This window comes from Salvelinus fontinalis, chromosome 23 (genome assembly GCF_029448725.1).
Source record: "Salvelinus fontinalis isolate EN_2023a chromosome 23, ASM2944872v1, whole genome shotgun sequence".
Lineage (NCBI taxonomy): Eukaryota > Metazoa > Chordata > Actinopteri > Salmoniformes > Salmonidae > Salvelinus > Salvelinus fontinalis.
The window spans coordinates 8,817,975-8,845,736 of NC_074687.1; the positions used below are offsets into that span (position 1 = coordinate 8,817,975).

Consider the following 27,762-nt stretch of genomic DNA (forward strand, 5'->3'; position numbering starts at 1 on the left):
TCTCTGATCTCAGGAAAAGGAATTCATGCAGGAGACATCTGCACACATACACTGCATTTGCTGCATAACGGCAGTGAATACCTTCAACAACAGTGTCCAGTACCACATTGTGGATCTTGATTTTTGTAATTCATGTCTGCATTAAGCAATGGGCTCGTCTTCTGCCAACTCACCTGGTTCTCTTCTTTTTGTTGTTGTTGTTCTCTTCTCTGGCAGAGCAGTCTGAGCTTCGGCATCAAAGTCCTGCTGCCCCTCCAGAATGCCATTGGCACACTCAACAAAGTCGTCTGCTCCCCTCTTCACACCCTCAAAGTCTCTGGCACACTTTCTCAGGTTATCCTCCGTTCCCGTCACTAAGTTCTGTGCTGTTACGATATCCATGCCACTTGTTTGCAAGTATTTAGAGATGGGACGTCTGCTCGAAAATCCTGAGAAAAACCTCAGCTGTAAGTATGGTTTCATACTTTAGGAGAGCATCCTTGCACCCTTGGGCCTTTGTTCGGATGGCAGGTTTTATGGTCACATCCTTTTCAATTCTTTCCATAGTGATGACCACATCCTGTTCAAGTCTTTCCATAGTGAGGACCACATCCATGTAAAGTGCACGGTCAGACTTTGCAAAGCTTCCAAATAGCCAGCAGCATACCACCCTGCATACCACTGCTGGTTTGCTTCTGAAGCTAAGCAGGGTTGGTCCTGGTCAGTCCCTGGATGGGAGACCAGATGCTGCTGGAAGTGGTGTTGGAGGGCCAGTAGGAGGCACTCTTTCATCTGGTCTAAAAAAAATATCCCAATGCCCCAGGGCAGTGATTGGGGACACTGCCCTGTGTAGGGTGCTGTCTTTCGGATGGGACGTTAAACGGGTGTCCTGACTCTCTGAGGTCATTAAAGATCCCATGGCACTTATCGTAAGAGTAGGGGTGTTAACCCCGGTGTCCTGGCTAAATTCCCAATCTGGCCCTCAAACCATCATGGTAACCTAATAATCCCCAGTTTACAATTGGCTCATTCATCCCCCTCCTCTCCCCTGTAACTATTCCCCAGGTCGTTGCTGCAAATGAGAACGTGTTCTCAGTCAATTTACCTGGTAAAATAAAATTAAAATAAAATAAATACTTTCTTCAAAGCCTCGTCTTCAGCCCACCAGCGTATTACATCAAGCCGTCTGTGTCTCCTCTCCTCACTGGTTTCCTCCCATAGATTCATGTGCTTGTAGGAATCTCGAATGAACACTGCAATGTCATTCACTAGTGAGAAAAGGGATTCACTTGCCACAGCAACCCCAGTGGTGTCAGTTAGCACAAGGTTGAGGACATGTGAGTAACACCATATGTGTACTTGGTTAGGAGACTCTCCTGTGAGCGATGCGGAGAAGCCCCTGTATTGTCCCTGCATATTAGCTGCTCCGTCTGTTGCATTACCAACACACTGTTTGATATCTATGTCCATCTTCTCAAGGGTCTGTTTCACCAGGTCCACAAAGTACTGTCCAGTCGATGACTCACAGTCAATGACCGCAATGAGTCTCTGGTGGACAACATCAGTGACATATTGCAGAACTACTGCACACTGGTCTTTGGATGTTAAATCCTGTGTTGTGTCCATTCGTATTGAGAACATCCCTGGCTTTCTCACTTCAACAGCAGCTGTCTGCTGAATCAACATTCTGATCAAATCAAATCAAATGTATTTATAAAGCCCTTATTGCATCAGCAGATATCTCAAAGTGCTGTACAGAAACCCAGCCTAAAACCCCAAAACAGCAAGCAATGCAGGTGTAGAAGCACGGTGGCTAGGGAAAAACTCCCTAGAAAAGGCCAGAACCTAGGAAGAAACCTAGAGAGGAACCAGGCTATGAGGGGTGGCCAGTCCTCTTCTGGCTATGCCGGGTGGAGATTATAACAGAACATGGCCAAGATGTTCAAAGGTTCATAGATGACCAGCAGGTTCAAATAATAATAATCACAGTGGTTGTCGAGGGTGCAACAGGTCAGCACCGTGATGACTTCAATGACTTTATTTGCTGTTGTTTTGGACATCATAGTTACCAAGGACCGTCTTCCTTTACTTCCCATCTGCTTCTTGCTCTTCTCAATGCAACCACTAACATGCTCGTGTAGGCAGACATCATATTTGCTTAGTAACAATATAAGCTCAAGAAACTTTAGATGATTGACGGCCATGTTTTCCCAAGTTATCTGCAGCTTCGTGTCTGTGTCCTCTGTTAGCTAAGCCCACATTTACCAATAACTTTAACTACATCAATCACACGTGCCGTGACATGCTTCCTCTTTCTGACCAGGTCTCGTTGAACTGACATTTGCTTATCACACAGAAGGGTACGGATGTCTGATTTGCTGGCTCTGAGGAAAAAGGCTTCTGCACTTTCTCTATGGGTCTTGCTTCTCTCGTGTTCCTATACTCTCTGATGGGCGTGTTTCCAGGCCTCCTTTGACAAATGCACTATCACTGGCTGAATGTTTTGTGAATGCAAGACAGACTGAGCAGAACAAGGAGTGAGTTACTTCATCAGCCATTTTCTGTCTGTGCCATCTTTGGAGTGGAAAACATCGGGAATGACTCAGGGGTTTGTTTTGGGTGGTACTGAACAAACAAGTCAAAATCCTTGGACTGAGGACGGGCTAAATAATCAAATGGATTTTCAGTGCTTTCACTGTCCCTTTCTATTTCCCCTGTACTGGGCTCTGAACCTCTCTCTCTCTCTCTGCACATCTGGTTGCTCTGCAGAATGAGATTAACATTGTAAATAACCTAAACGTAAACTTGTATTTCTTGTGTAGTCATTGATTGCCCCCTGCCCCCTGATTACAGTACTACTGATCATTTCATAAATAAAGCACATATGAATGTAAAATCATAGCCTACATGTTTAGGTTTGTGCTCTTCAGTTGTACCTGAAGGTTCCTGCTCTGAGTCTGACTCTGAACTGACCAACATCTCCAGTTCTGCAGGAGCACCCGAAGCTCAAGTGCTGCTTGCTTCTCCACCTTTCTAGTGCTGCTGCTGCTTCCTTCTCCACCTTTCTAGTGTTGCTTCTGCTTCCTTCTCCACCTTTCTAGTGCTGCTGCTGCTTCCTTCTCCACCTTTCTAGTTCTGCTGCTGCTTCCTTCTCCACCTTTCTAGTGGTGCTGCTGCTTCCTTCTCCACCTTTCTAGTGTTGCTGCTGCTTCCTTCTCCACCTTTTTAGTGCTGCTTCCTTCTCCAACTTTCTAGTGCTGCTGCTTCCTTCACCACCTTTCTAGTGCTGCTGCTGCTTCCTTCTCCACCTTTCTAGTGCTGCTTCCTTCTCCACCTTTCTAGTGCTGCTGCTGCTTGCTTCTCCACCTTTCTAGTGTTGCTGCTGCTTCCTTCTCCACCTTTCTAGTGGTGCTTCCTTCTCCACCTTTCTAGTGTTGCTGCTTCCTTCTCCACCTTTCTAGTGCTAATGCTGTTTCCTTCTCCACCTTTCTAGTGCTGCTGCTGTTTCCTTCTCCACCTTTCTAGTGTTGCTGCTGCTTCCTTCTCCACCTTTCTAGTGCTGCTGCTGCTTCCTTCTCCACCTTTCTAGTGGTGCTGCTGCTTCCTTCTCCACCTTTCTAGTGCTGCTGCTGCTTCCTTCTCCACCTTTCTAGTGCTGCTTCCTTCTCCACCTTTCTAGTGCTGCTTCCTTCACCACCTTTCTAGTGCTGCTTCCTTCTCCACCTTTCTAGTGCTGCTGCTGCTTCCTTCTCCACCTTTCTAGTGGTGCTGCTGCTTCCTTCTCCAACTTTCTAGTGCTGCTGCTTCCTTCACCACCTTTCTAGTGCTGCTGCTTCCGTCTCCACCTTTCTAGTGCTGCTGCTTCCTTCTCCACCTTTCTAGTTCTGCTGCTGCTTCCTTCTCCACCTTTCTAGTGCTGCTGCTGCTTCCTTCTCCACCTTTCTAGTGGTGCTGCTGCTTCCTTCTCCACCTGTCTAGTTCTGCTGCTGCTTCCTTCTCCACCTTTCTAGTGGTGCTGCTGCTTCCTTCTCCACATTTCTAGTGGTGCTGCTGCTTCCTTCTCCAACTTTCTAGTGCCACTGCTTCCTTCTCCACCTTTCTAGTTCTGCTGCTGCTTCCTTCTCCACCTTTCTAGTGGTGCTGCTGCTTCCTTCTCCACCTTTCTAGTGGTGCTGCTGCTTCCTTCTCCAACTTTCTAGTGCTGCTGCTTCCTTCACCACCTTTCTAGTGCTGCTGCTGCTTCCTTCTCCACCTTTCTAGCGCTGCTTCCTTCTCCACCTTACTAGTTCTGCTGCTGCTTGCTTCTCCACCTTTCTAGTGGTGCTGCTTCCTTCTCCACCTTTTTAGTGCTGCTTCCTTCTTCACCTTTCTGGTGGTGCTGCTGCTTCCATCTCCACCTTTCTAGTTCTGCTGCTGCTTCCTTCTCCACCTTTCTAGTGCTGCTTCCTTCTCCACCTTTCTAGTGCTGCTGCTGCTTCCTTTTCCACCTTTCTAGTGCTGCTGCTGCTTCCTTCTCCAACTTTCTAGTGCTGCTTCTACTTCCTTCTCCACCTTTCTAGTGCTGCTGCTGCTTCCTTCTCCACCTTTCTAGTGGTGCTTCTTTCTCCACCTTTCTAGTGTTGCTGCTGCTTCCTTCTCCACCTTTCTAGTACTGCTGCTGCTTCCTTCTCCACCTTTCTAGTGCTGCTGCTTCCTTCTCCACCTTTCTAGTGCTGCTGCTTCCTTCTCCACCTTTCTAGGGCTGCTGCTGCTTCCTTCTCCACCTTTCTAGGGCTGCTGCTGCTTCCTTCTCCACCTTTCTAGTACTGCTGCTGCTTCCTTCCCCTCCTCTCTAGTGGTGCTGCTGCTTCCTTCTCCACCTTTCTAGTGGTGCTGCTGCTTCCTTCTCCACCTTTCTAGTTCTGCTGCTGCTTCCTTCTCCACCTTTCTAGGGCTGCTTCCTTCTCCACCTTTCTAGTGCTGCTGCTGCTTCCTTCTCCACCTTTCTAGTACTGCTTCCTTCTCCACCTTTCTAGTACTGCTTCCTTCTCCACCTTTCTAGTACTGCTTCCTTCTCCACCTTTCTAGTGCTGCTTCCTTCTGCACCTTTCTAGTACTGCTTCCTTCTCCACCTTTCTAGTGTTGCTGCTGCTTCCTTCTCCACCTTTCTAGTGGTGCTGCTGCTTCCTTCTCCACCTTTCTAGTGGTGCTGCTGCTTCCTTCTCTACCTTTCGAGTGCTGCTTCTTTCTCCACCTTTCTAGTGTTGCTGCTGCTTCCTTCTCCACCTTTCTAGTGTTGCTGCTGCTTCCTTCTCCACCATTCTAGTGCTGCTGCTTCCTTCTCCACCTTTCTAGTGGTGCTGCTGCTGCTTCCTTCTCCACCTTTCGAGTGCCGCTGCTTCCTTCTCCACCTTTCTAGTGTTGCTGCTGCTTCCTTCTCCACCTTTCTAGTGTTGCTGCTGCTTCCTTCTCCACCTTTCTAGTGTTGCTGTTGCTTCCTTCTCCACCTTTCTAGTGATGCTGCTGCTTCTCCACCTTTCTAGTGTTGCTGCTTCCTTTTCCACCTTTCTAGTGCTGCTTCCTTTTCCACCTTTCTAGTGCTGCTGCTGCTTCTCCACCTTTCTAGTGCTGCTGCTTCCTTCCCCATCTTTCTAGTGGTGCTGCTGCTGCTTCTCCACCTTTCTAGTGTTGCTGCTGCTTCTCCACCTTTCTAGTGTTGCTGCTGCTTCCTTCTTCACCTTTCTAGTGTTGCTGTTGCTTCCTTCTCCACCTTTCTAGTGTTGCGGCTTCCTTCTCCACCTTTCTAGTGTTGCTGCTTCTTTCTCCACCTTTCTAGTGCTGCTGCTGCATCCTTCTCCACCTTTCTAGTGCTGCTTCCTTCTCCACCTTTCTAGTGCTGCTTCCTTCTCCACCTTTCTAGTGCTGCTGCTGCTTCCTTCTCCACCTTTCTAGTGCTGCTTCCTTCTCCACCTTTCTAGTGTTGCTGTTGCTTCCTTCTCCACCTTTCTAGTGTTGCTGTTGCTTCCTTCTCCACCTTTCTAGTGTTGCTGCTTCCTTTTCCACCTTTCTAGTGCTGCTTCCTTTTCCACCTTTCAAGTGTTGCTGTTGCTTCCTTCTCCACCTTTCTAGTGTTGCTGCTGCTTCCTTCTCCACCCTTCTAGTGCTGCTGCTGCTTCCTTCTCCACCTTTCTAGTGCTGCCTCCTTCTCCATCTTTCTAGTGCTGCTGCTGCTTCCTTCTCCATCTTTCTAGTGCTGCTGCTGCTTCCTTCTCCACCTTTCTAGTGCTGCTGCTGCTTCTTTCTCCACCTTTCTAGTTCTGCTGCTGCTTCCATCTCCACCTTTCTAGTGCTGCTGCTGCTTCCTTCTCCACCTTTCTAGTGCTGCTTCCTTCTCCACCTTTCTAGTGCTGCTTCCATCTCCACCTTTCTAGTGCTGCTGCTGCTTCCTTCTCCACCTTTCTAGTGCTGCTTCCATCTCCACCTTTCTAGTGCTGCTGCTGCTTCCTTCTCCACCTTTCTAGTGCTGCTTCCTTCTCCTCCTTTGCAAAGGAAATACTCTTATCATTCTTACTATCATTAGTGTATCAGTAGGCTATTTTAATACAGCTATGGGAAAAATTAAGAGTCGTCTCTTAATTTTGAGTGGTCTGTTAATTTTCCCCAGAGCTGTATTAATGTAACTTGTAATGCTGGTACTAACGGCGTTAATGATCTTTGTCATTGCCTGTGCTGTGTCACACAGGCTACTGTGTTACGTTCATGGATGTATTATGGTTACGTTACTGTAGCCTGTTTCGCTGTACAGTGTATGTGCGCTTTCCCCAGCTTATGTGTCATGAGTCGTGACCGAATGCCGGCAAGTCCGTAGTCTAGGTTAACTATGTTTTACTAGTTGAAACATATCGCCTTCAATGTCATATTATGATATCTGTGTTGCTCTCATTGCAATGATATAATTCCTCCACGACGATGTAAGAAGTGCAAACTGTTTAGCCTACCGGCCGTTGTGTCACTATTATTAGCTAGGCTACTTAGCTAGCCATGCTGGGTGTCGTGTGTGTGTTTTAGCTAGTGGTTTTGACTGACCTGGTCCCTAAGAGTTATGACTCCCCCATGGATTGATGTTTCAGCATTGTCTCAATGAAGAGTTATGACTCCCCCATGGATTGATGTTTCAGCATTGTCTCAATGAAGAGTTATGACTCCCCCATGGATTGATGTTTCAGCATTGTCTCAATGGAGAGTTTGGCCTTCGACTAGCCACGTATGACATGCACACGCAGTGACTAGCCTGCTAGCGTAAATGGCAGGCGGGCGAGCATTATCCACCGTCTTAATACGGACGAAGCCTGACCTGAAATGTGAAGCTAACTGAAGCTGGCTAGCCTAATTATTTTCATGGACCTGTTTTAGCATCCATGGTTTTGGAGCAGCGCAGCACTGCTGCAATGGTCGCAAGGTAGTGTGCTGGGTGCTTCACAAGTGGTACGGATAGAGCAGTGGTACTGATAGAGCAGTGGTACAGATAGAGCAGTGGTACAGATAGAGCAGTGGTACGGATAGAGTAGTGGTACGGATAGAGTAGTGGTACGGATAGAGCAGTGGTATGGATAGAGCAGTGGTACATATAGAGCAGTGGTACATATAGAGCAGTGGTACGGATAGAGCAGTGGTATGGATAGAGCAGTGGTACATATAGAGCAGTGGTACATATAGAGCAGTGGTACGGATAGAGCAGTGGTACGGATAGAGCAGTGGTACGGATAGAGCAGTGGTACGGATAGAGCGGTGGTACGGATAGAGCGGTGGTACGGATAGAGCGGTGGTACGGCTGGAGCAGTGGTACGGATAGAGCAGTGGTACTGATAGAGCAGTGGTACGGATAGAGCGGTGGTACGGATAGAGCGGTGGTACGGATAGAGCGGTGGTACGGATAGAGCGGTGGTACGGATAGAGCGGTGGTACGGATAGAGCGGTGGTACATATAGAGCGGTGGTACGGATAGAGCGGTGGTACGGATAGAGCGGTGGTACGGATAGAGCGGTGGTACGGATAGAGCGGTGGTACGGATAGAGCGGTGGTACGGATAGAGCGGTGGTACGGATAGAGCGGTGGTACGGATAGAGCGGTGGTACGGATAGAGCGGTGGTACGGATAGAGCGGTGGTACGGATAGAGCGGTGGTACTGATAGAGCGGTGGTACTGATAGAGCAGTGGTACTGAGAGCAGTGGTACTGAGAGCAGTGGTACGGATAGAGCAGTGGTACGGCTAGAGCAGTGGTAGGGATAGAGCAGTGGTACGGATAGAGCAGTGGTACGGATAGAGCAGTGGTACATATAGAGCAGTGGTACGGATAGAGCAGTGGTACGGATAGAGCAGTGGTACGGATAGAGCAGTGGTACGGATAGAGCAGTGGTACGGATAGAGCAGTGGTACGGATAGAGCAGTGGTACATATAGAGCAGTGGTACGGCTAGAGCAGTGGTACTGATAGAGCAGTGGTACGGATAGAGCAGTGGTACGGATAGAGCAGTGGTACGGATAGAGCAGTGGTACGGATAGAGCAGTGGTACATATAGAGCAGTGGTACGGCTAGAGCAGTGGTACTGATAGAGCGGTGGTACATATAGAGCGGTGTTACATATAGAGCGGTGTTACATATAGAGCAGTGGTACGGATAGAGCAGTGGTACGGATAGAGCAGTGGTACGGATAGAGTAGTGGTACGGATAGAGCAGTGGTACGGCTAGAGCAGTGGTACGGCTAGAGCAGTGGTCTGGATAGAGCAGTGGTACTGATAGAGCACATATAGAGCAGTGGTACGGATAGAGCAGTGGTACGGATAGAGCAGTGGTACTGATAGATCAGTGGTACTGATAGAGCAGTGATACGGATAGAGTAGTGGTACGGATAGAGCAGTGGTACATATAGAGCAGTGAAACGGATAGAGCAGTGGTACTGATAGAGCAGTGGTCCGGATAGTGGTACGGATAGAGCAGTGGTACGGATAGAGCAGTGGTACGGATAGAGCAGTGGTACGGATAGAGCAGTGGTACGGATAGAGCAGTGGTACGGATGGAGCAGTGGTACGGCTGGAGCAGTGGTACGGATAGAGCAGTGGTACGGATAGAGCAGTGGTACGGATAGAGCAGTGATACGGATAGAGCAGTGGTACGGATAGAGCAGTGGTACATATAGAGCAGTGAAACGGATAGAGCAGTGGTACTGATAGAGCAGTGGTACGGATAGTGGTACGGATAGAGCAGTGGTACGGATAGAGCAGTGGTACGGATAGAGCAGTGGTAGGGATAGAGCAGTGAAACGGATAGAGCAGTGGTACGGATAGAGCAATGGTACGGATAGAGCAGTGGTACGGATAGAGCAGTGGTACGGATAGAGCAGTGATACGGATAGAGCAGTGGTACTGATAGAGCAGTGAAATGGATAGAGCAGTGGTACTGAAAGAGCAGTGGTCTGGATAGAGCAGTGAAACGGATAGAGTACATATAGAGCAGTGGTACAGATAGAGTACGGATAGAGTACTGTCTCAGTCTCGTGTCATGATGTGTCTCAGACTCGTGTCATGATGTGTCTCAGGCTCGTGTCACGATGTGTCTCAGACTCGTGTCACGATGTGTCTCAGACTTGTGTCACGATGTGTCTCAGACTCGTGTTATGCTGTGTCTCAGACTTGTGTTATGCTGTGTCTCAGACTCGTGTTATGCTGTGTCTCAGACTCGTGTCACGATGTGTCTCAGACTCGTGTCACGATGTGTCTCAGACTCGTGTTATGCTGTGTCTCAGACTCGTGTCACGATGTGTCTCAGACTCGTGTTATGCTGTGTCTCAGACTCGTGTCACGATGTGTCTCAGACTCGTGTCACGATGTGTCTCAGACTTGTGTCACGATGTGTCTCAGTCTCGTGTTATGCTGTGTCTCAGTCTCGTGTTATGCTGTGTCTCAGACTCGTGTCACGATGTGTCTCAGACTCGTGTCACGGTGTGTCTCAGACTCGGCCACACCCTAACACGTACAATGCTGGGCCAATTGTGCGCCGCCCTATGGGACTACCAATCACGACCAGTTGTGATACAGCCTGGAATTGAACCAGGGCCTGTAGTCACGTCTCTAACACTGAGATGCAGCTTCTTAGTCCGCTGCGCCACTTGGGAGATGCAGGGGGTTTGTTATTGTTCCCTATATTACAGCTGGACTGATACTATAGAGAGATACAAGAAACGGTTTCGTGTTGAAAGTTGAATGAATAGTTCACCTTCTGGGCTCTTTGTCCGACTGATGTCGAGGCGGCGCTATTGTCAAATGCATATTAGTTTGCAATTTCATCATTTAAAAACTCTCACACCGGCATTTTCCAACCCTAACGCCAGGTTCTGCAATTTACCAGTCTCACAGGCAGTGCTGGGTGGTGGTAACTCTGTTGGTTATGACGTGAATGTTGACAGCTGAAACACAGTCTAGCCAGACGTGTCGCACACTGTCAATATGGAACAAGATGTGATTTTGTATTTAGAAACAAAAAAACGTATATTTTTTTTTCCCTATTTCTTGATATTTGATAAAAACCAAAAACCGCCTCCTCTCCATGACTGCTGTTTTCTTCTTGTTTTGCTCAAATTTAAATATTTGTACTCAAATACATCAATAAAATGTTTGTCTTGTGAGACCGCATGGAAATAAATCTTAATTACCAAAGCTGAGATAATTGTGGTGGTAAAAATAGTAAAAAAATATTTCTGACACATCCCTAAATCAATAGCGTTATGTCCAGTGCTTAGATTTACGATTAGGTTTGTTAAAATAGAGTCATCTGACTCACACAAGTAGAAAGACGACACAGATGACAGGTTTCCATTAAAGGTATACACTGTGATGCACACACACACACACACATACACACACACACACACACACACTTGGCCAGCCGGTGACAGACTCTACAGTATAGATTGACTTGGCCAGCTGGTGACAGACTATAGTATAGATTGACTTGGCCAGCTGGTGACGGACTCTACAGTATAGATAGACTCGGCCAGCTGGTGACAGACTCTACAGTATAGATAGTCTTGGCCAGCCGGTGACAGACTCTACAGTATAGATAGACTTGGCCAGCTGGTGACGGACTCTACAGTATAGATAGACTTGGCCAGCCGGTGACAGACTCTACAGTATAGATAGACTTGGCCAGCTGGTGACGTACTCTACAGTATAGATAGACTTGACCAGCTGGTGACGGACTCTACAGTATAGATAGACTTGGCCAGCCGGTGACAGACTCTACAGTATAGATAGACTTGGCCAGCTGGTGACAGACTATAGTATAGATAGACTTGGCCAGCTGGTGACAGACTCTACAGTATAGATAGACTTGGCCAGCTGGTGACAGACTACAGTATAGATAGACTTGGCCAGCCGGTGACAGACTCTACAATATAGATAGACTCGGCCACCTGGTGACAGACTCTACAGTATAGATAGACTTGACCAGCTGGTGACGGACTCTACAGTATAGATAGACTTGGCCAGCCGGTGACAGACTCTACAGTATAGATAGACTTGGCCAGCCGGTGACAGACTCTACAGTATAGATAGACTTGGCCAGCTGGTGACGGACTCTACAGTAGAGATAGACTTGGCCAGCTGGTGACAGACTACAGTATAGATAGACTTGGCCAGCTGGTGACGGACTCTACAGTATAGATAGACTTGGCCAGCTGGTGACGGACTCTACAGTATAGATAGTCTTGGCCAGCTGGTGACAGACTCTACAGTATAGATAGACTTGGCCAGCTGGTGACGGACTCTACAGTATAGATAGACTTGGCCAGCCGGTGACAGACTCTACAGTATAGATAGACTTGGCCAGCTGGTGACGGACTCTACAGTATAGATAGACTTGGCCAGCCGGTGACAGACTCTACAGTATAGATAGACTTGGCCAGCTGGTGACAGACTACAGTATAGATAGACTTGGCCAGCTGGTGACAGACTCTACAGTATAGATAGACTTGGCCAGCTGGTGACAGACTCTACAGTATAGATAGACTTGGCCAGCCGGTGACAGACTCTACAGTATATATAGTCTTGGCCAGCTGGTGACAGACTCTACAGTATAGATAGACTTGGCCAGCTGGTGACGGACTCTACAGTAGAGATAGACCACCCCCCCCCCCCCCCCCCCCCCCGAGAAGAATAATTGATTTGCCTAAAACATGACAAATATGTTCATTTTGCACACAATTCACAGGACTATACCAAAACCACAACAGTATAGAGGGTAGGAGGATACAAAACTTCTATATGTTTCCATGTCTATCCTCCCACCCGGTGGTGGCTAAAGTCCCTAATTCCTCAGGTCCAGATTACCCAGTATCCCAACCCACTTTCATTTAGCAAGTGCCAGAACATATTTGCCTGCCTGCTTCTTTCCTATTAGAACTGTGTATAGAGCCAATCAAGACCTCTTCCTTTCTGCCAGCTCTTATCTCTTCTCTTCTCACCCCATCTAGTGTCCCATCCTACAGGCCCGGAGAAAGGAGAGGCTGTCTCCCTCCACCCTCAGGTGGATGAGGGTTGATCAGCCCTCGGAGGTTTTCAATGGAGGGTGGAGGAGGTTGATGAGCCCTCGGAGGGTGTAAATGGAGGGTGGAGGAGGTTGATGAGCCCTCGGAGGGTGTTAAGGGAGGGTGGAGGAGGTTGATGAGCCCTCGGAGGGTGTTAAGGGAGGGTGGAGGAGGTTGATGAGCCCTCGGAGGGTGTAACTGGAGGGTGGAGGAGGATGATGAGCCCTCGGAGGGTGTAAATGGAGGGTGGAGGAGGTTGATGAGCTCTCGGAGGGTGTTAAGGGAGGGTGGAGGAGGTTGATGAGCCCTCGGAGGGTGTAAATGGAGGGTGGAGGAGGTTGATGAGCCCTCGGAGGGTGTAAAGGGAGGGTGGAGGAGGTTGATGAACACTCGGAGGGTGTAAATGAAGGGTGGAAATGTAATGGTTGTCCTGCGGTCTCTGTGTAATGGTTGTTCTGCTGTCTCTGTGTAATGGTTGTCCTGCTGTCTCTGTGTAATGGTTGTCCTGCTGTCTCTGTGTAATGGTTGTCCTGCTGTCTCTGTGTAATGGTTGTCCTGCTGTCTCTGTGTAATGGTTGTCCTGCTGTCTCTGTGTAATGGTTGTCCTGATGTCTCTGTGTAATGGATGCCATGACGTCTCTGGTAATTATAACCCATCGTGTCCCCTCGTCTCTGGTGACCGCTGTGATGTTTATGGGGAGCAGGGTGACACTGCCAGCCTGGTCTCTCCCCAGATGAGGACACACAGCTGTGGCATGACGGAAAGAGAAGGAAGAGAGGAGAAGAGGAGAGGGAAGGGAGGAGAGGAGGAGAGGGAAGAGGAGGAGAGGGAAGAGGAGGAAGGGAGGAGAGGGAGGAGGAGGAGGAAGGGAGGAGAGGAGGAAGGGAGGAGAGGAGAGGGAAGAGGAGGAAGGGTGGAGAGGAGAGGGAAGAGGAGGAGAGGAGAGGGAAGAGGAGGAGAGGAGAGGATTTAAGATGAGTAGTGTTCTTTCTCTGAATTTGATAATCATCTCACCCTCAAAAGAAGACTAGACTTCATTGGTCAAAATAATACATTTGGAACAACCTCCTCTCCTTCTCTCTCTCCTTAATTCCTCTCCTTGGGGTCATAACCACTTCTCAGATTGATCTCTTCCTCATTAAATGGAGCGTGGCGAACACCGCTGTAATTTATCGGCCCGTCAGCCATTGAGTGAGGGATGATGAGAGGGCAGGAGAGATGGATGGAAGGCCTCGGAGGCCTGGGCTGGAAGCGGTGGAGATATGGATGGATGGATCAATTGACAGATGGAGGGGTAGAGGTGGGTGGAAGGGGAGAGGTAATTTTTGCTTTTTTGAACCTCTCTGGGATATGCGGGACGGTAGCGTCCCACCTCGCCAACAGCCAGTGAAATTGCAGGGCGCCAAATTCAAAAGAATAGAAATCCCATAATTAAAATTCCTCAAACATACAAGTATTTTACACCATTTTAACGATAAACGTGTTGTAAATCCAGCCACAGTGTCCGATTTCAAAAAGGCTTTACGACGAAAGCACACCAAACGATTATGTTAGGTCAGCACCTAGTCACATAAAAAACAGCCATTTTTCCAGCCAAAGAGAGGAGACACAAAAAGCAGAAAGAGATAAAATGAATCACTAACCTTTGATGATCTTCATCAATTGATACTCATATGACTTCAAGTTACACAATACATGTATGTTTTGTTCGATAAAGTTCATATTTATATCCAAATATATGTTTATATATGTTTACATTGACGCATTATGTTCAGTAATGTTTTGTTTCCAAAACATCCGGTGATTTTGCAGAGAGCCACATCAATTACAGAATACTCATAATAAACATTGATAAAAGATACAAGTGTTATGCATGGAATTATAGATGAACTTCTCCTTAATGCAACCGCTGTGTCAGATTTCAGAAAAGCTTTACGGAAAAAGCACACCATGCAATAATCTGAGTACAGCGCTCAGAGACCAAAACAAGCCATACAGATACCCGCCATGTTGTGGAGTCAACAGAGGTCAGAAATAGCATTATAAATATTCACTTACCTTTGATGATGTTCATCAGAATGCACACCCAGGAATCCCAGTTCCACAATAAATGTTTGTTTTGTTTGAAAAAGTCCATCATTTATGTCCAAATACCTCCTTTTTGTTCGATGGTTTAGTACACAAATCCAAACTAAGGAGGCGCGGGCAAGTCCAGGCGAAAGTTCAGACAAAAAGTCATATTACAATTCGTAGAAACATGTCAAACGAAGTATAGAATCAATCTTTAGGATGTTTTTATCATAAATCTTCAATAATGTTTCAACCGGAGAATTCCTTTGCTGTAGAAATGCAATGGAACGCAGCTAACTCTCACAGGAGGGCACGAGACTGAGCTCATGGCAATCTGCCAGACCCCTGACTCAAACAGCTCTCATTCCCCCCTCCTTCACAGTAGAAGCCTCAAACAAGGTTCTAAAGACTGTTGGCATCTAGTGAAAGCCTTAGGAAGTGCAATATGACCCCATAGACACTGTATATTCGATAGGCCATGACTTGAAAAACTACAAACCTCAGATTTTCCACTTCCTGGTTGGATTTTTTATCAGGTTTTTGCCTGCCATATGAGTTCTGTTATACTCACAGACATCATTCAAACAGTTTTAGAAACTTCAGAGTGTTTTCAATCCAAATCGACTAATTATATGCATATTCTAGCTTTTAGGCCTGAGTAGCAGGCAGTTTACTCACGGCACCTTTTTATCTAAGCTACTCAATACTGCCCCCCAGTCCCAAAGAAGTTAATCACCATCATTTATCTAGATATCCTACCGTCTCGGTTCGTATGCTAGGTTACGGATGGAACTTGACCAAAAACAACCCCAACTAGGAAAACAGTCAGTACATTCTGGTCTCTCCTGTGTCCGTCTGATACTGTTGTGTCTCAGTCAACATTAGCTCAGTCGTATGCAGCAACGTTTCTTCTAATGGCCGTTCTTTTGGTGTGAAATGAGACCTTAAATAATAATACCAAACCTCAACCTGATACAGGGCCTGGTAATAATACCATACCTCAACCTGATACAGGGCCTGGTAATAATACCAAACCTCAACCTGATACAGGGCCTGGTAATAATACCACTCCTCAACCTGATACAGGGCCTGGTAATAATACCACTCCTCAACCTGATACAGGGCCTGGTAATAATACCACTCCTCAACCTGATACAGGGCCTGGTAATAATACCATACCTCAAACTGATACAGGGCCTGGTAATAATACCAAACCTCAACCTGATACAGGGCCTGGTAATAATACCATACCTCAACCTGATACAGGGACTGGTAAGAATACCATACCTCAAACTGATACAGGGCCTGGTAATAATGCCATACCTCAACATGGTATTGGGCCTGGTAATAATACCATACTTCAACCTGATACAGGGCCTGGTAATAATATCATACCTCATCCTGATATTGGGCCTGGTAATAATACCACACCTCAACCTGATACAGGACCTGGTAATAATACCACACCTCAACCTGATACAGGGCCTGGTAATAATACCACTCCTCAACCTGATACAGGGCCTGGTAATAATACCAAACCTCAACCTGATACAGGGCCTAGTAATAATACCACTCCTCAACCTGATACAGGGCCTGGTAATAATACCACTCCTCAACCTGATACAGGGCCTGGTAAGAATACCATACCTCAACCTGATACAGAGCCTGGTAATAATACCATACCTCAACCTGATACAGAGCCTGGTAATAATACCATACCTCAACCTGATACAGGGCCTGGTAATAATACCATACCTCAACCTGATACAGGGCCTGGTAATAATACTACGCAAGAACACCAGTCCTCCTCAGGATGAGGGAGGAGGAGATGGGGTGGGTGGGTGGATGTGGAGGAGGAAGAGGGAGGAGGAAGGACTGAGATAATCTGAATCACTAGGACTGTGATGATCTGATTCACTAGGACTGTGATGATCTGATTCACTAGGACTGTGATGATCTGATTCACTAGGACTGTGATGATCTGATTGATCTGAATCACTAGGACTGTGATGATCTGATTCACTCACACTGTGATGATCTGATTCACTAGGACTGTGATGATCTGATTCACTCACACTGTGATGATCTGGTTCACTCACACTGTGATGATCTGATTCACTCACACTGTGATGATCTGATTCACTCACACTGTGATGATCTGATTCACTAGGACTGAGGTGATCTGATTCACTAGGACTGAGGTGATCTGATTCACTAGGACTGAGGTGATCTGATTCACTAGGACTGAGGTGATCTGATTCACTAGGACTGAGATTATCTGATTAACTAGGACTGAGGTGATCTGATTCACTAGGACTGAGGTGATCTGATTCACTAGGACTGAGGTGATCTGATTCACTAGGACTGGGATGATCTGATTCACTCACTCTGTGATGATCTGATTCACTCACACTGTGATGATCTGATTCACTCACACTGTGATGATCTGATTCACTCACACTGATGATCTGATTCACTCACACTGTGATGATCTGATTCACTCACACTGTGATGATCTGATTCACTCACACTGTGATGATCTGATTCCCTAGGACTGAGATTATCTGATTCACTCACACTGTGATGATCTGATTCCCTAGGACTGAGATCATCTGATTCACTCGGACTGTGATGATCTGATTCACTAGGACTGTGATGATCTGAATCACTAGGACTGTTATAATCTGAATCACTAGAACTGAGATGATCTGATTCACTCGGCCTGTGATGATCTGATTCCCTTTTAATAAACATGTTCACACCTGTCAGTGGCACGTTACACTAGAGAGGGAGACTGGATGGAGAGAGGGAGACTGGATGGAGAGAGGGAGACTGGATGGAGAGAGGGAGACTGGATGGAGAGAGGGAGACTGGATGGAGAGAGGGAGACTGGATGGAGAGAGGGAGACTGGATGTAGAGAGGGAGACTGGATGGAGAGAGGGAGACTGGAGGAAGAGAGGGAGACTGGAGGGAGAGAGGGAGACTGGAGGGAGAGAGGGAGACTGGAGGGAGAGAGGGAGACTGGATGGAGAGAGGGAGACTGGATGGAGAGAGGGAGACTGGAGGGAGAGAGGGAGACTGGATGGAGAGAGGGAGACTGGATGGAGAGAGGGAGACTGGATGGAGAGAGGGAGACTGGAGGGAGAGAGGGAGACTGGAGGGAGAGAGGGAGACTGGAGGGAGAGAGGGAGACTGGATGGAGAGAGGGAGACTGGATGGAGAGAGGGAGACTGTCTGCCCACCCCCCTCCTCAACCACCTCTTCCCTCCTGAGGAACGAGAAACAGGATGGTCACAGACTGTTAATTCTACTGGTCCCCAACAGCCCACCACCCAGCTAGAACACATAGAGACTGACCCAGCTAGAACACAGAGACTGACCCAGCTGGAACACATAGAGACTGACCCAGCTGGAACACATAGAGACTGACCCAGCTAGAACATATAGTGACTGACCCAGCTAGAACACATAGAGACTGACCCAGCTAAAACACATAGAGACTGACCCAGCTAGATCACATAGAGACTGACCCAGCTAGAACACATAGAGACTGACCCAGCTAGAACACATAGAGACTGACCCAGCTAGAACACACAGAGACTGACCCAGCTAGGACATATAGAGACTGACCCAGCTAGGACACATAAAGACTGACCCAGCTAGAACACATAAAGACTGACCCAACTAGAATACATAGAGACTGACCCAGCTAGAACACATAGAGACTGACCCAGCTTGATCACATAGAGACTGACCCAGCTAGAACTCATAGAGACTGACCCAGCTAGAACACATAGAGACTGACCCAGCTAGAACTCATAGAGACTGACCCAGCTAAAACACATAGAGACTGACCCAGCTAGATCACATAGAGACTGACCCAGCTAGAACACATAGAGACTGACCCAGCTAGAATACATAGAGACTGACCCAGCTAGAACACATAGACTGACCCAGCTAGAACACACAGAGGCTGACCCAGCTAGAACACATAGATACTGACCCAGCTAGAACACATAGATCCTGACCCAGCTAGAACACATAGAGACTGACCCAGCTAGAACACATAGACTGACCCAGCTAGAACACACAGAGGCTGACCCAGCTAGAATACATAGAGACTGACCCAGCTAGAACACATAGACTGACCCGGCTAGATCACATAGATCCTGACCCAGCTAGAACACATAGAGACTGACCCAGCTAGAACACATAGAGACTGACCCAGCTAGAACACATAGAGACCGACCCAGCTAGAATACATAGAGACTGACCCAGCTAGAACACATAGAGACTGACCCAGCTAGAACACATAGACTGACCCAGCTAGAACACATAGAGACTGACCCAGCTAGAACACATAGACTGACCCAGCTAGAACACACAGAGGCTGACCCAGCTAGAACACATAGAGACTGACCCAGCTAGAACTCATAGAGACTGACCCAGCTAGAACACATAGAGACTGACCCAGCTAGAACACATAGATCCTGACCCAGCTAGAACACATAGACTGACTCAGCTAGAACAGATAGACTGACCCAGGTAGAAGACATAGACTGACCCAGCTAGAACACATAGAGACTGACCCAGCTAGATCACATAGAGACTGACCCAGCTAAAACACATAGAGACTGACCCAGCTAGAACACAGGAACACACACATTGGGTTTAAAAGGTAGGCGTACACACACACACGCATTCTCAAACAAACAAACAAACACACACACACACACACACACACACACACACACACACACACACACACACACACACACACACACACACACACACACACACACACACACACACACAATATGCCATTCTTGCTTATGTACCTGTAATGTACCTGTAATGTGGTTGTTTTGTGCTTGTTTAATAAAGGCTTTGGTGATAGAAAAGAGATGCCCAGCCAAGCTCAAATAAAACTGGACAGCAACTGTGACTAATATATTGGCTGTGCATGGAAGCAGATTTTTATCCTTCTTGTCTAACTCCTTATGTAACATGGATGTATACGCTTGGAAGGCCCTGTCCACTCGATTTTACTGAGCCGATTGTGAGGGCTTTGATTTTTTTTTTCCCTAGTGGTTCTATCGATTTCAGTGTAAGAGTGGTATGGAGAGAGACAGAGGAGAGGACAGAGAGGGAGAGAGGGAAAAGATGAAAAGCGAGAGACAGATTGATAGGATAATTCCCATTTGATGGTTTATTTTAAAGTGGAACTAACAGTGTGTTAACTAACTATATATGAAACAAACAGACAATACTAATAACAGTCAAACACATACAATTCCCAGTTTATGCTACAAAACCAACTTTATACTTTATAAGAGGTATGAAAAATAGGTAATTTTTTGTCTCAACATTCCATGACGTACTCTAAGGCGTTGTTGGCATAATATATGTAGTTCAATGCAAGATGAATATAATTCACCAATAGATTTCTTGGTTGTCCAAAAAATACTGCTATCAAGTTGGAAATAACAGTTAGCCTGGTACAGTTGCCTAGAGGATGTCATATCATCGGAGGAGAAGGTGGAGTGAGTGAGTGACTTTTTTTTACAAGTTGAGTTTTTCCCCTCGTATCGTTTTCCGGTGGCTACACAGCTAGAGATGCACATGTAATTTGGTTAGCTAGCAAGAAATGTTAATCGATTTGCTAGTTAACATATCTCTTGTGTTCGCAAATTCACTCTGGCAAGACAGCTGGACTGTACCGACAGCTCAGTTCTCCTGGAAAGGTAAACGGTTTCAGTTCCAGAGCAGGACCTTTGATGATGATGATGATGATGATGTCTATCACTTCAGATAACACTGGGTCATTTCTTGTGTTTCTCCCCATCTGTGTTGCAGTGACTGGTGCATTTTACACTCGTCTGAGGTAGACGATTTCCACTTGACGTGACTTTTGATTTGATTAATTACCGTCCCCATTAACCGAAAAGCTAGTCTTACTGGGGTCTGACATTTATGTCCACAGGGAGCATGACCACAGGTAGTGGTAACCTGGAGAATCCATCTACGTTGCACTTCAGTGCAGTTCTGACTCACGCTTACTTGATGTCGTAGGTGTGTGCTTACAAGAAACGAAGAATACACATTCGTCCTTCCGAACTCGCAGTCCGTAGTCCTTCAATCTCTGTGAGGTCACATCCAAGTTCTGGAGATGGTCCTCTTCATCTTCTCCAGTAACGACGATGTCATCCAGGTAGCGTCCAATCCACTCAAGGATCTGGTCCATCGCCCTCTGGAACACCACTGGCGAATGGTAGACAACAGTTCCTGAAGAGCCCTTTGTGTGTCACGACGCTCAGCAATTTATTTAGACTTTTCATCCACCTGCATCTGCAAGTAGGGTTGGCAGAGTTTTTCTTTTATTTGTTATATAACTTTTTGTATATATTGTGACAAATACTGTATATTGTACAAAAAAACTATTTGCTAGTGTATCAAGTGGTGTAACAGTTGCTGTGTGTGTGTGTGTGTGTGTGTGTGTGTGTGTGTGTGTGTCCTGTCTGTCTGTCTGTCTGTGTGTCTGTGTGCCTGTGTGTCTGTGTGTCTGTGCGTGTGTGTGTGCTATACATTGTGTTGCGCTATGCCAATGCATCCTACTTCCTGGATGTTTCCTTGACTGTGTGATGTCATCAGACTGGGCCGGCCTGGTGTGGACTGCTACAGCCAACATGAGAGTGGAGCCGCTGTCCTCCAGCTACAGTTCCTCATCAATGAGGTAGGACTGCTTCTATTCTGTTCCCCTTATTTCTCCATCCACAAGTCCAGTTGGAATACAGTATTTAGTTGGCATTCTCTCTCAGCCATTTAAGGACAAATAATCTGTTCTGGAATCTGAGCGTTTTACCCCCCGATCATCTTCCTCTTTTTGAATCTAACATTTTTCATTTCTAAATCTTGTTCTGGGCAGAAACATTCACATTTCACATGGTGAGGAGGGGCCCTGTTGATTTCAAACCATGACGCAACACTCTTTCAGCATGGTTATGACTAATGGTAAACCTGTTATTTAGCAGTCAGAGAGCGATAAGGAAAGAGAGAGAGAGAGAGAGAGGGAGAGAGATCGATATAGGAAAGAGAGAGATCGATATAGGAAAGAGAGAGATCGATATAGGAAAGAGAGAGAGGGCGAGAGAGAGAGAGCAATATAGGAGAGAGAGAGACAGAGTGAGCGATATGGGCAAGAGAGAGAGCGATATAGGAAAGCGATAGAGAGAGATGATATAGGAAAGTGAGAGAGAGAGATAGGAAAGAGAGAGACGAGAGAGATGTAGGAAAGAGGGAGACGAGAGAGATGTAGGAAAGAGAGAGATGAGAGAGAGAACAAGATTTATCGATACCTGAGGGTGAAGCAAGAAAGATTGTTTTCTGCTGAAAACTAACAAATCCATCGTCGACCGCAGAGCAGAATGGAAAATCCAAAACTGGATAGGTGCCCATGTACACCCCCAAGTAGCTCTCACAGTCTCACGTCAGAATTTGACGTTCATGTTTCTCAAACATCACATTTCAAAGTTGTTGCAAATGTCAAATTTCATACAAGGTCAAGTTTGTTCATTAACTTAACATGTTTAACTGTCCTTGTTCAGGTTTAATCCTATAAACTGGATTTATTCACTCCTGAGGACAAAGTCTGTCTCTATGTTAGAGTTGACTAAAGGCTGTCTCTCTATGTTAGAGTTGACTAAAGGCTGTCTCTATGTTAGGGTTGACTAAAGGCTGTCTCTCTATGTTAGAGTTGACTAAAGGCTGTCTCTATGTTAGAGTTGACTAAAGGATGTCTCTATGTTAGAGTTGACTAAAGGATGTCTCTATGTTAGAGTTGACTAAAGGCTTTCTCTCTGTGTAAGAGATCGACTATAACTCAGTTGGTAGAACAGGGACCTCTGTAACTCAGTTAGTAGAACAGGGACCTCTGTAACTCAGTTGGTAGAACAGGGACCTCTGTAACTCAGTAGAACAGGGACCTCTGTAACTCAGTAGAACAGGGACCTCTGTAACTCAGTAGAACAGGGACCTCTGTAACTCAGTAGAACAGGGACCTCTGTAACTCAGTAGAACAGGGACCTCTGTAACTCAGTTAGTAGAACAGGGACCTCTGTAACTCAGTTGGTAGAACAGGGACCTCTGTAACTCAGTTAGTAGAACAGGGACCTCTGTAACTCAGTTGGTAGAACAGGGACCTCTGTAACTCAGTTGGTAGAACAGGGACCTCTGTAACTCAGTTAGTAGAACAGGGACCTCTGTAACTCAGTTAGTAGAACAGGGACCTCTGTACCTCAGTTAGTAGAACAGGGACCTCTGTAACTCAGTTAGTAGAACAGGGACCTCTGTACCTCAGTTAGTAGAACAGGGACCTCTGTAACTCAGTTAGTAGAACAGGGACCTCTGTAACTCAGTTAGTAGAACAGGGACCTCTGTAACTCAGTTAGTAGAACAGGGACCTCTGTAACTCAGTTAGTAGAACAGGGACCTCTGTAACTCAGTAGAACAGGGACCTCTGTAACTCCGTTAGTAGAACAGGGACCTCTGTAACTCTGTTAGTAGAACAGGGACCTCTGTAACTCAGTTAGTAAAACAGGGACCTCTGTAACTCAGTTAGTAGAACAGGGACCTCTGTAACTCAGTTAGTAGAACAGGGACCTCTGTAACTCAGTTGGTAGAACAGGGACCTCTGTAACTCAGTTAGTAGAACAGGGACCTCTGTAACTCAGTTAGTAGAACAGGGACCTCTGTAACTCAGTTAGTAGAACAGGGACCTCTGTAACTCAGTTGGTAGAACAGGGACCTCTAACTCAGTTAGTAGAACAGGGACCTCTGTAACTCAGTTAGTAGAACAGGGACCTCTGTAACTCAGTTGGTAGAACAGGGACCTCTGTAACTCAGTTAGTAGAACAGGGACCTCTGTAACTCAGTTGGTAGAACAGGGACCTCTGTAACTCAGTTAGTAGAACAGGGACCTCTAACTCAGTTAGTAGAACAGGGACCTCTGTAACTCAGTTAGTAGAACAGGGAACTCTGTATCTCAGTTAGTAGAACAGGGACCTCTGTAACTCAGTTAGTAGAACATAGTGTTTGCAATGCCAGGCTAGTGGGTTTGATTCCCTGGATCTTCCAAATGTACAATGTATGCACGCATGACTGTAATTAGCTTAGGATAAAAGTGTCTGTTGAATGGCATACATTGTTATAAGGGGGGTTTGTAAATCAAATCACATTGTATTTCTCGCGGACCCAGTTAGCAGGTGTTATGGTAGGTGAAGCGAAGTGCTCATTTTCCTAGTTCCTAGCAATCAATGCAGTAAATGTCAAACAAGCACACAATAATTCAAAATTAAAATAAAATAAAATGTTTTTTATAGCAGTATATATCTATATATGTAACGGATGTGAAATGGCTAGCTAGTTAGCGGGTACGCGCTAGTAGCGTTTCAATCAGTTACGTCACTTGCTCTGAAACCTATTAGTAGTGTTGCCCCTTGCTCTGCAAGGGCCGCGGCTTTTGTGGAGCGATGGGTAACGACGCTTCGTGGCTGTCAGTTGTTGTGTGCAGAGGGTCCCTGGTTCACGCTGAGGGGACGGCGAGGGGACGGTTTAAAGTTATACTGTTACATATACACACAGTTCCTTCGGAAAATATTCATACCCCTTGACTTGTTTCACATTTTGTTACGTTACAGACATATTCTGAAATGTATCAAATAAAATAAAAATCCTCAGCAATCTACACATGATACTCCATAATGACAAAGCGAAAAAAAAAATTTTTTTTACATTTATGATTTATGAAATATAAGTATTCAGATCTTTTGCTATGAGACTCGAAATTGAGCACAGGAGCATCCTCTTTCCATTGATCATCCTTGAAATGTTTCTACAACAGTGGTAAATTCAATTGATTGGACTTGATTTGGAAAGGCACATACCTGTCTATATAAGGTCCCACAGTTGACAGTGCATGTCAGAGCAAAAACCAAGCCATGATGTCGAAGGAATTGTCCGTAGAGCTCCGAGACAGGATTGTGTCGAGGCACAGGTCTGGGAAAGGGTAGAGAATGCCAAGAGTGTGCAAAGCTGTCATCAAGGCAAAGGGTGTCTACTTTGAAGAATCTCAAATATAACATTAATTTTGATTTGTTTAACACTTTTTTGGTTACTACATGATTCCATATGTGTTATTTCATAGTTTGGATGTCTTCACTATTATTCTACAATGTAGAAAATAGTAAAATTAAAGAAAAACCTTTGAGTTGGTGTGTCCAAACTTTTGACTGAAACAGTATATATATTTAGTATGTAAACATTATTAAATTGACAAGTGTTTAATGACCCTGTACATACTGTAGGGCAGTAGTCCCAAAGGTGCAGGATACAGTACCCAATGGTAGCCTGCTAGTAACAGTGACTAAGGGGCAGAGTAGGGTACTGGGCGGAAAGCAGGGTACTGGGCAGAAAGCAGGGTACTGGGCGGAAAGCAGGGTACTGGGCGGAAAGCAGGGTACTGGGCGGAAAGCAGGGTACTGGGCGGAAAGCAGGGTACTGGGCGGAAAGCAGGGTACTGGGCGGAAAGCAGGGTACTGGGCGGAAAGCAGGGTACTGGGCGGAAAGCAGGGTAGTGGGCGGAAAGCAGGGTACTGGGCGGAGGCCGGCTAGTCGTGACTATTTAACAGTCCGATGGCCTGGAGATAGATGCTGTTTTTCAGTCTCTTGGTCCCTGCTTTGAGCACCTGTACTGTTTCCTCCTTCTGGACGATAGCGTGGTGAACAGGGCGGCCAGGTAAGATGAGCAGAATAGGCATTGTGTTAGATGAGAAGAATGAGCAGAATAGGCATTGTGTTAGATGAGAAGAAGGAGCAGAATAGGCATTGTGTTAGATGAGAAGAAGGAGCAGAATAGGCATTGTGTTAGATGAGAAGAAGGAGCAGAATAGGCATTGTGTTAGATGAGAAGAAGGAGCAGAATAGGCATTGTGTTAGATGAGAAGAAGGAGCAGAATAGGCATTGTGTTAGATGAGAAGAAGGAGCAGAATAGGCATTGTGTTAGATGAGAAGAAGGAGCAGAATAGGCATTGTGTTAGATGAGAAGAAGGAGCAGAATAGGCATTGTGTTAGATGAGAAGAATGAGCAGAATAGGCATTGTGTTAGATGAGAAGAAGGAGCAGAATAGGCATTGTGTTAGATGAGAAGAAGGAGCAGAATAGGCATTACATGGATGAATGTTCAGGCAGTTAGATGCTGATGCAGTTGTAAGATATAGAGTATACAGTATACTGTATATATATATCTGTGTTTTGTGGCTTGGTTTTACATGCTATTTGCTTTGGACAATCTGTTATGCTTTTGTAGATAGAGTTGGAGTCCATCCAACGTATTATGTGATTTCGTAAGCACATTTTTACTCCTGAACGTATTTAGGCCAGATATAACAAAAAGGGGGGAATACTTATGGAATACATTTTAGTTATTTATTTTGTAAAAATTTGTAAAAATCTGAGAATTTTCTTTTTACTGTAGCTTTTTTGTGTAGCTCAGTGACAAAAGAAGCAAATGCAATGAAATACATTTCAATCCCACTTTGTAACGAACCAGAACGTGAACAAATCCCGTGGGGTTGAAGACTTATGATAGGCACTGTACAAATGCAGTCCTCTCTAACGCGTTAATACATGTGGTGAGTGCTGTTTGTGACATTACACAGTATCCCTGAACCCATGCTTCGCTAAACTCCTTATATCTCAGCATTCCTCCTTTTATCCAAGGCTGCATGTTCCATTCTCTCTCTCTGCCTGTGTTGATCATTACATGATAATTGCACGATAATGCAGTTCAGGACCCAGGTTTTCCCAGTCTGCCTAAAGACTTGTTTAATAGCTGCTCCCCCTCCTGTCTTCCTCTCTTCTCCAAGACTTGTTTAATAGCTGCTCCCCCTCCTGTCTTCCTCTCCAAGACTTGTTTAATAGCTGCTCCCCCCCATGTCTTCTTCCAAGACTTGTTTAATAGCTGCTCCTCCCCCTGTCTTCCTCTCCAGGACTTGTTTATTAGCCGCTCCTCCCCCTGTCCTCCTCTTTTCTTCTCCAAGACTTGTTTAATAGCTTCTCCCCCTCCTGTCTTCCTCTTTTCTTCTCCAAGACTTGTTTAATAGCTGCTCCCCCCCTGTCTTCCTCTTTTCTTCTCCAAGACTTGTTTAATAGCTACTTCCCCCCATGTCTTCCTCTCCAAGACTTGTTTAATAGCTGCTCCTCCCCCTGTCTTCCTCTCAAGACTTGTTTAATAGCTGCTCCTCCCCCTGTCTTCCTCTCCAAGACTTGTTTAATAGCTGCTCCTCCCCCTGTCTTCCTCTCCAAGACTTGTTTAATAGCTGCTCCCCTCCTGCCTTCCTCTCTTCTCCAAGACTTGTTTAATAGCTGCTCCCCCTCCTGTCTTCATATTTTCTTCTCCAAGACTTGTTTAATAGCTGCTCCCCCTCCTGTCTTCCTATCTTCTCCAAGACTTGTTTAATAGCTGCTCCTCCCCCTGTCTTCCTCTCCAAGACTTGTTTAATAGCTGCTCCCCCCCATGTCTTCTTCCAAGACTTGTTTAATAGCTGCTCCTCCCCCTGTCTTCCTCTCCAGGACTTGTTTATTAGCCGCTCCTCCCCCTGTCCTCCTCTTTTCTTCTCCAAGACTTGTTTAATAGCTGCTCCCCCTCCTGTCTTCATATTTTCTTCTCCAAGACTTGTTTAATAGCTGCTCCCCCTCCTGTCTTCCTATCTTCTCCAAGACTTGTTTAATAGCTGCTCCCCCCCATGTCTTCCTCTCCAAGACTTGTTTAATAGCTGCTCCCCCCCATGTCTTCCTCTCCAAGACGTGTTTAATAGCTGCTCCCCCCCCTGTCTTCTTCTCCAAGACTTGTTTAATAGCTGCTCCTCCCCCGTCTTCCTCTCCAAGACTTGTTTAATAGCTGCTCCTCCCCCTGTCTTCCTCTCCAAGACTTGTTTAATAGCTGCTCCCCCTCCTGTCTTCCTCTCCAAGACTTGTTTAATAGCTGCTCCCCTCCTCTCTTCCTCTCCTCCACTTTATCGATCTCCCAGTCCCTTCACCCCTCCCCTCTTTGCAATTTGTAGTTTTCCTCATTTCGTTCCTGCGCTCTTTGGCA

The 27,762-nt window shown here is 46.2% G+C and overlaps 1 protein-coding gene across 2 annotated transcripts in view; it reads left to right on the top strand.

The window, feature by feature from the left end:
* The window catches only part of LOC129820823 (syntaxin-binding protein 5-like), a gene marked incomplete at its 3' end in the record, with an annotated part of 165,381 nt that overhangs the window by 60,082 nt on the left and 77,537 nt on the right, over nucleotides 1-27,762 (top strand). For both annotated transcript variants that reach the window (XM_055877812.1, XM_055877813.1), the window contains 1 exon segment: nucleotides 21,263-21,344. In XM_055877812.1, coding sequence (XP_055733787.1) covers nucleotides 21,263-21,344 — 82 coding nt within the window.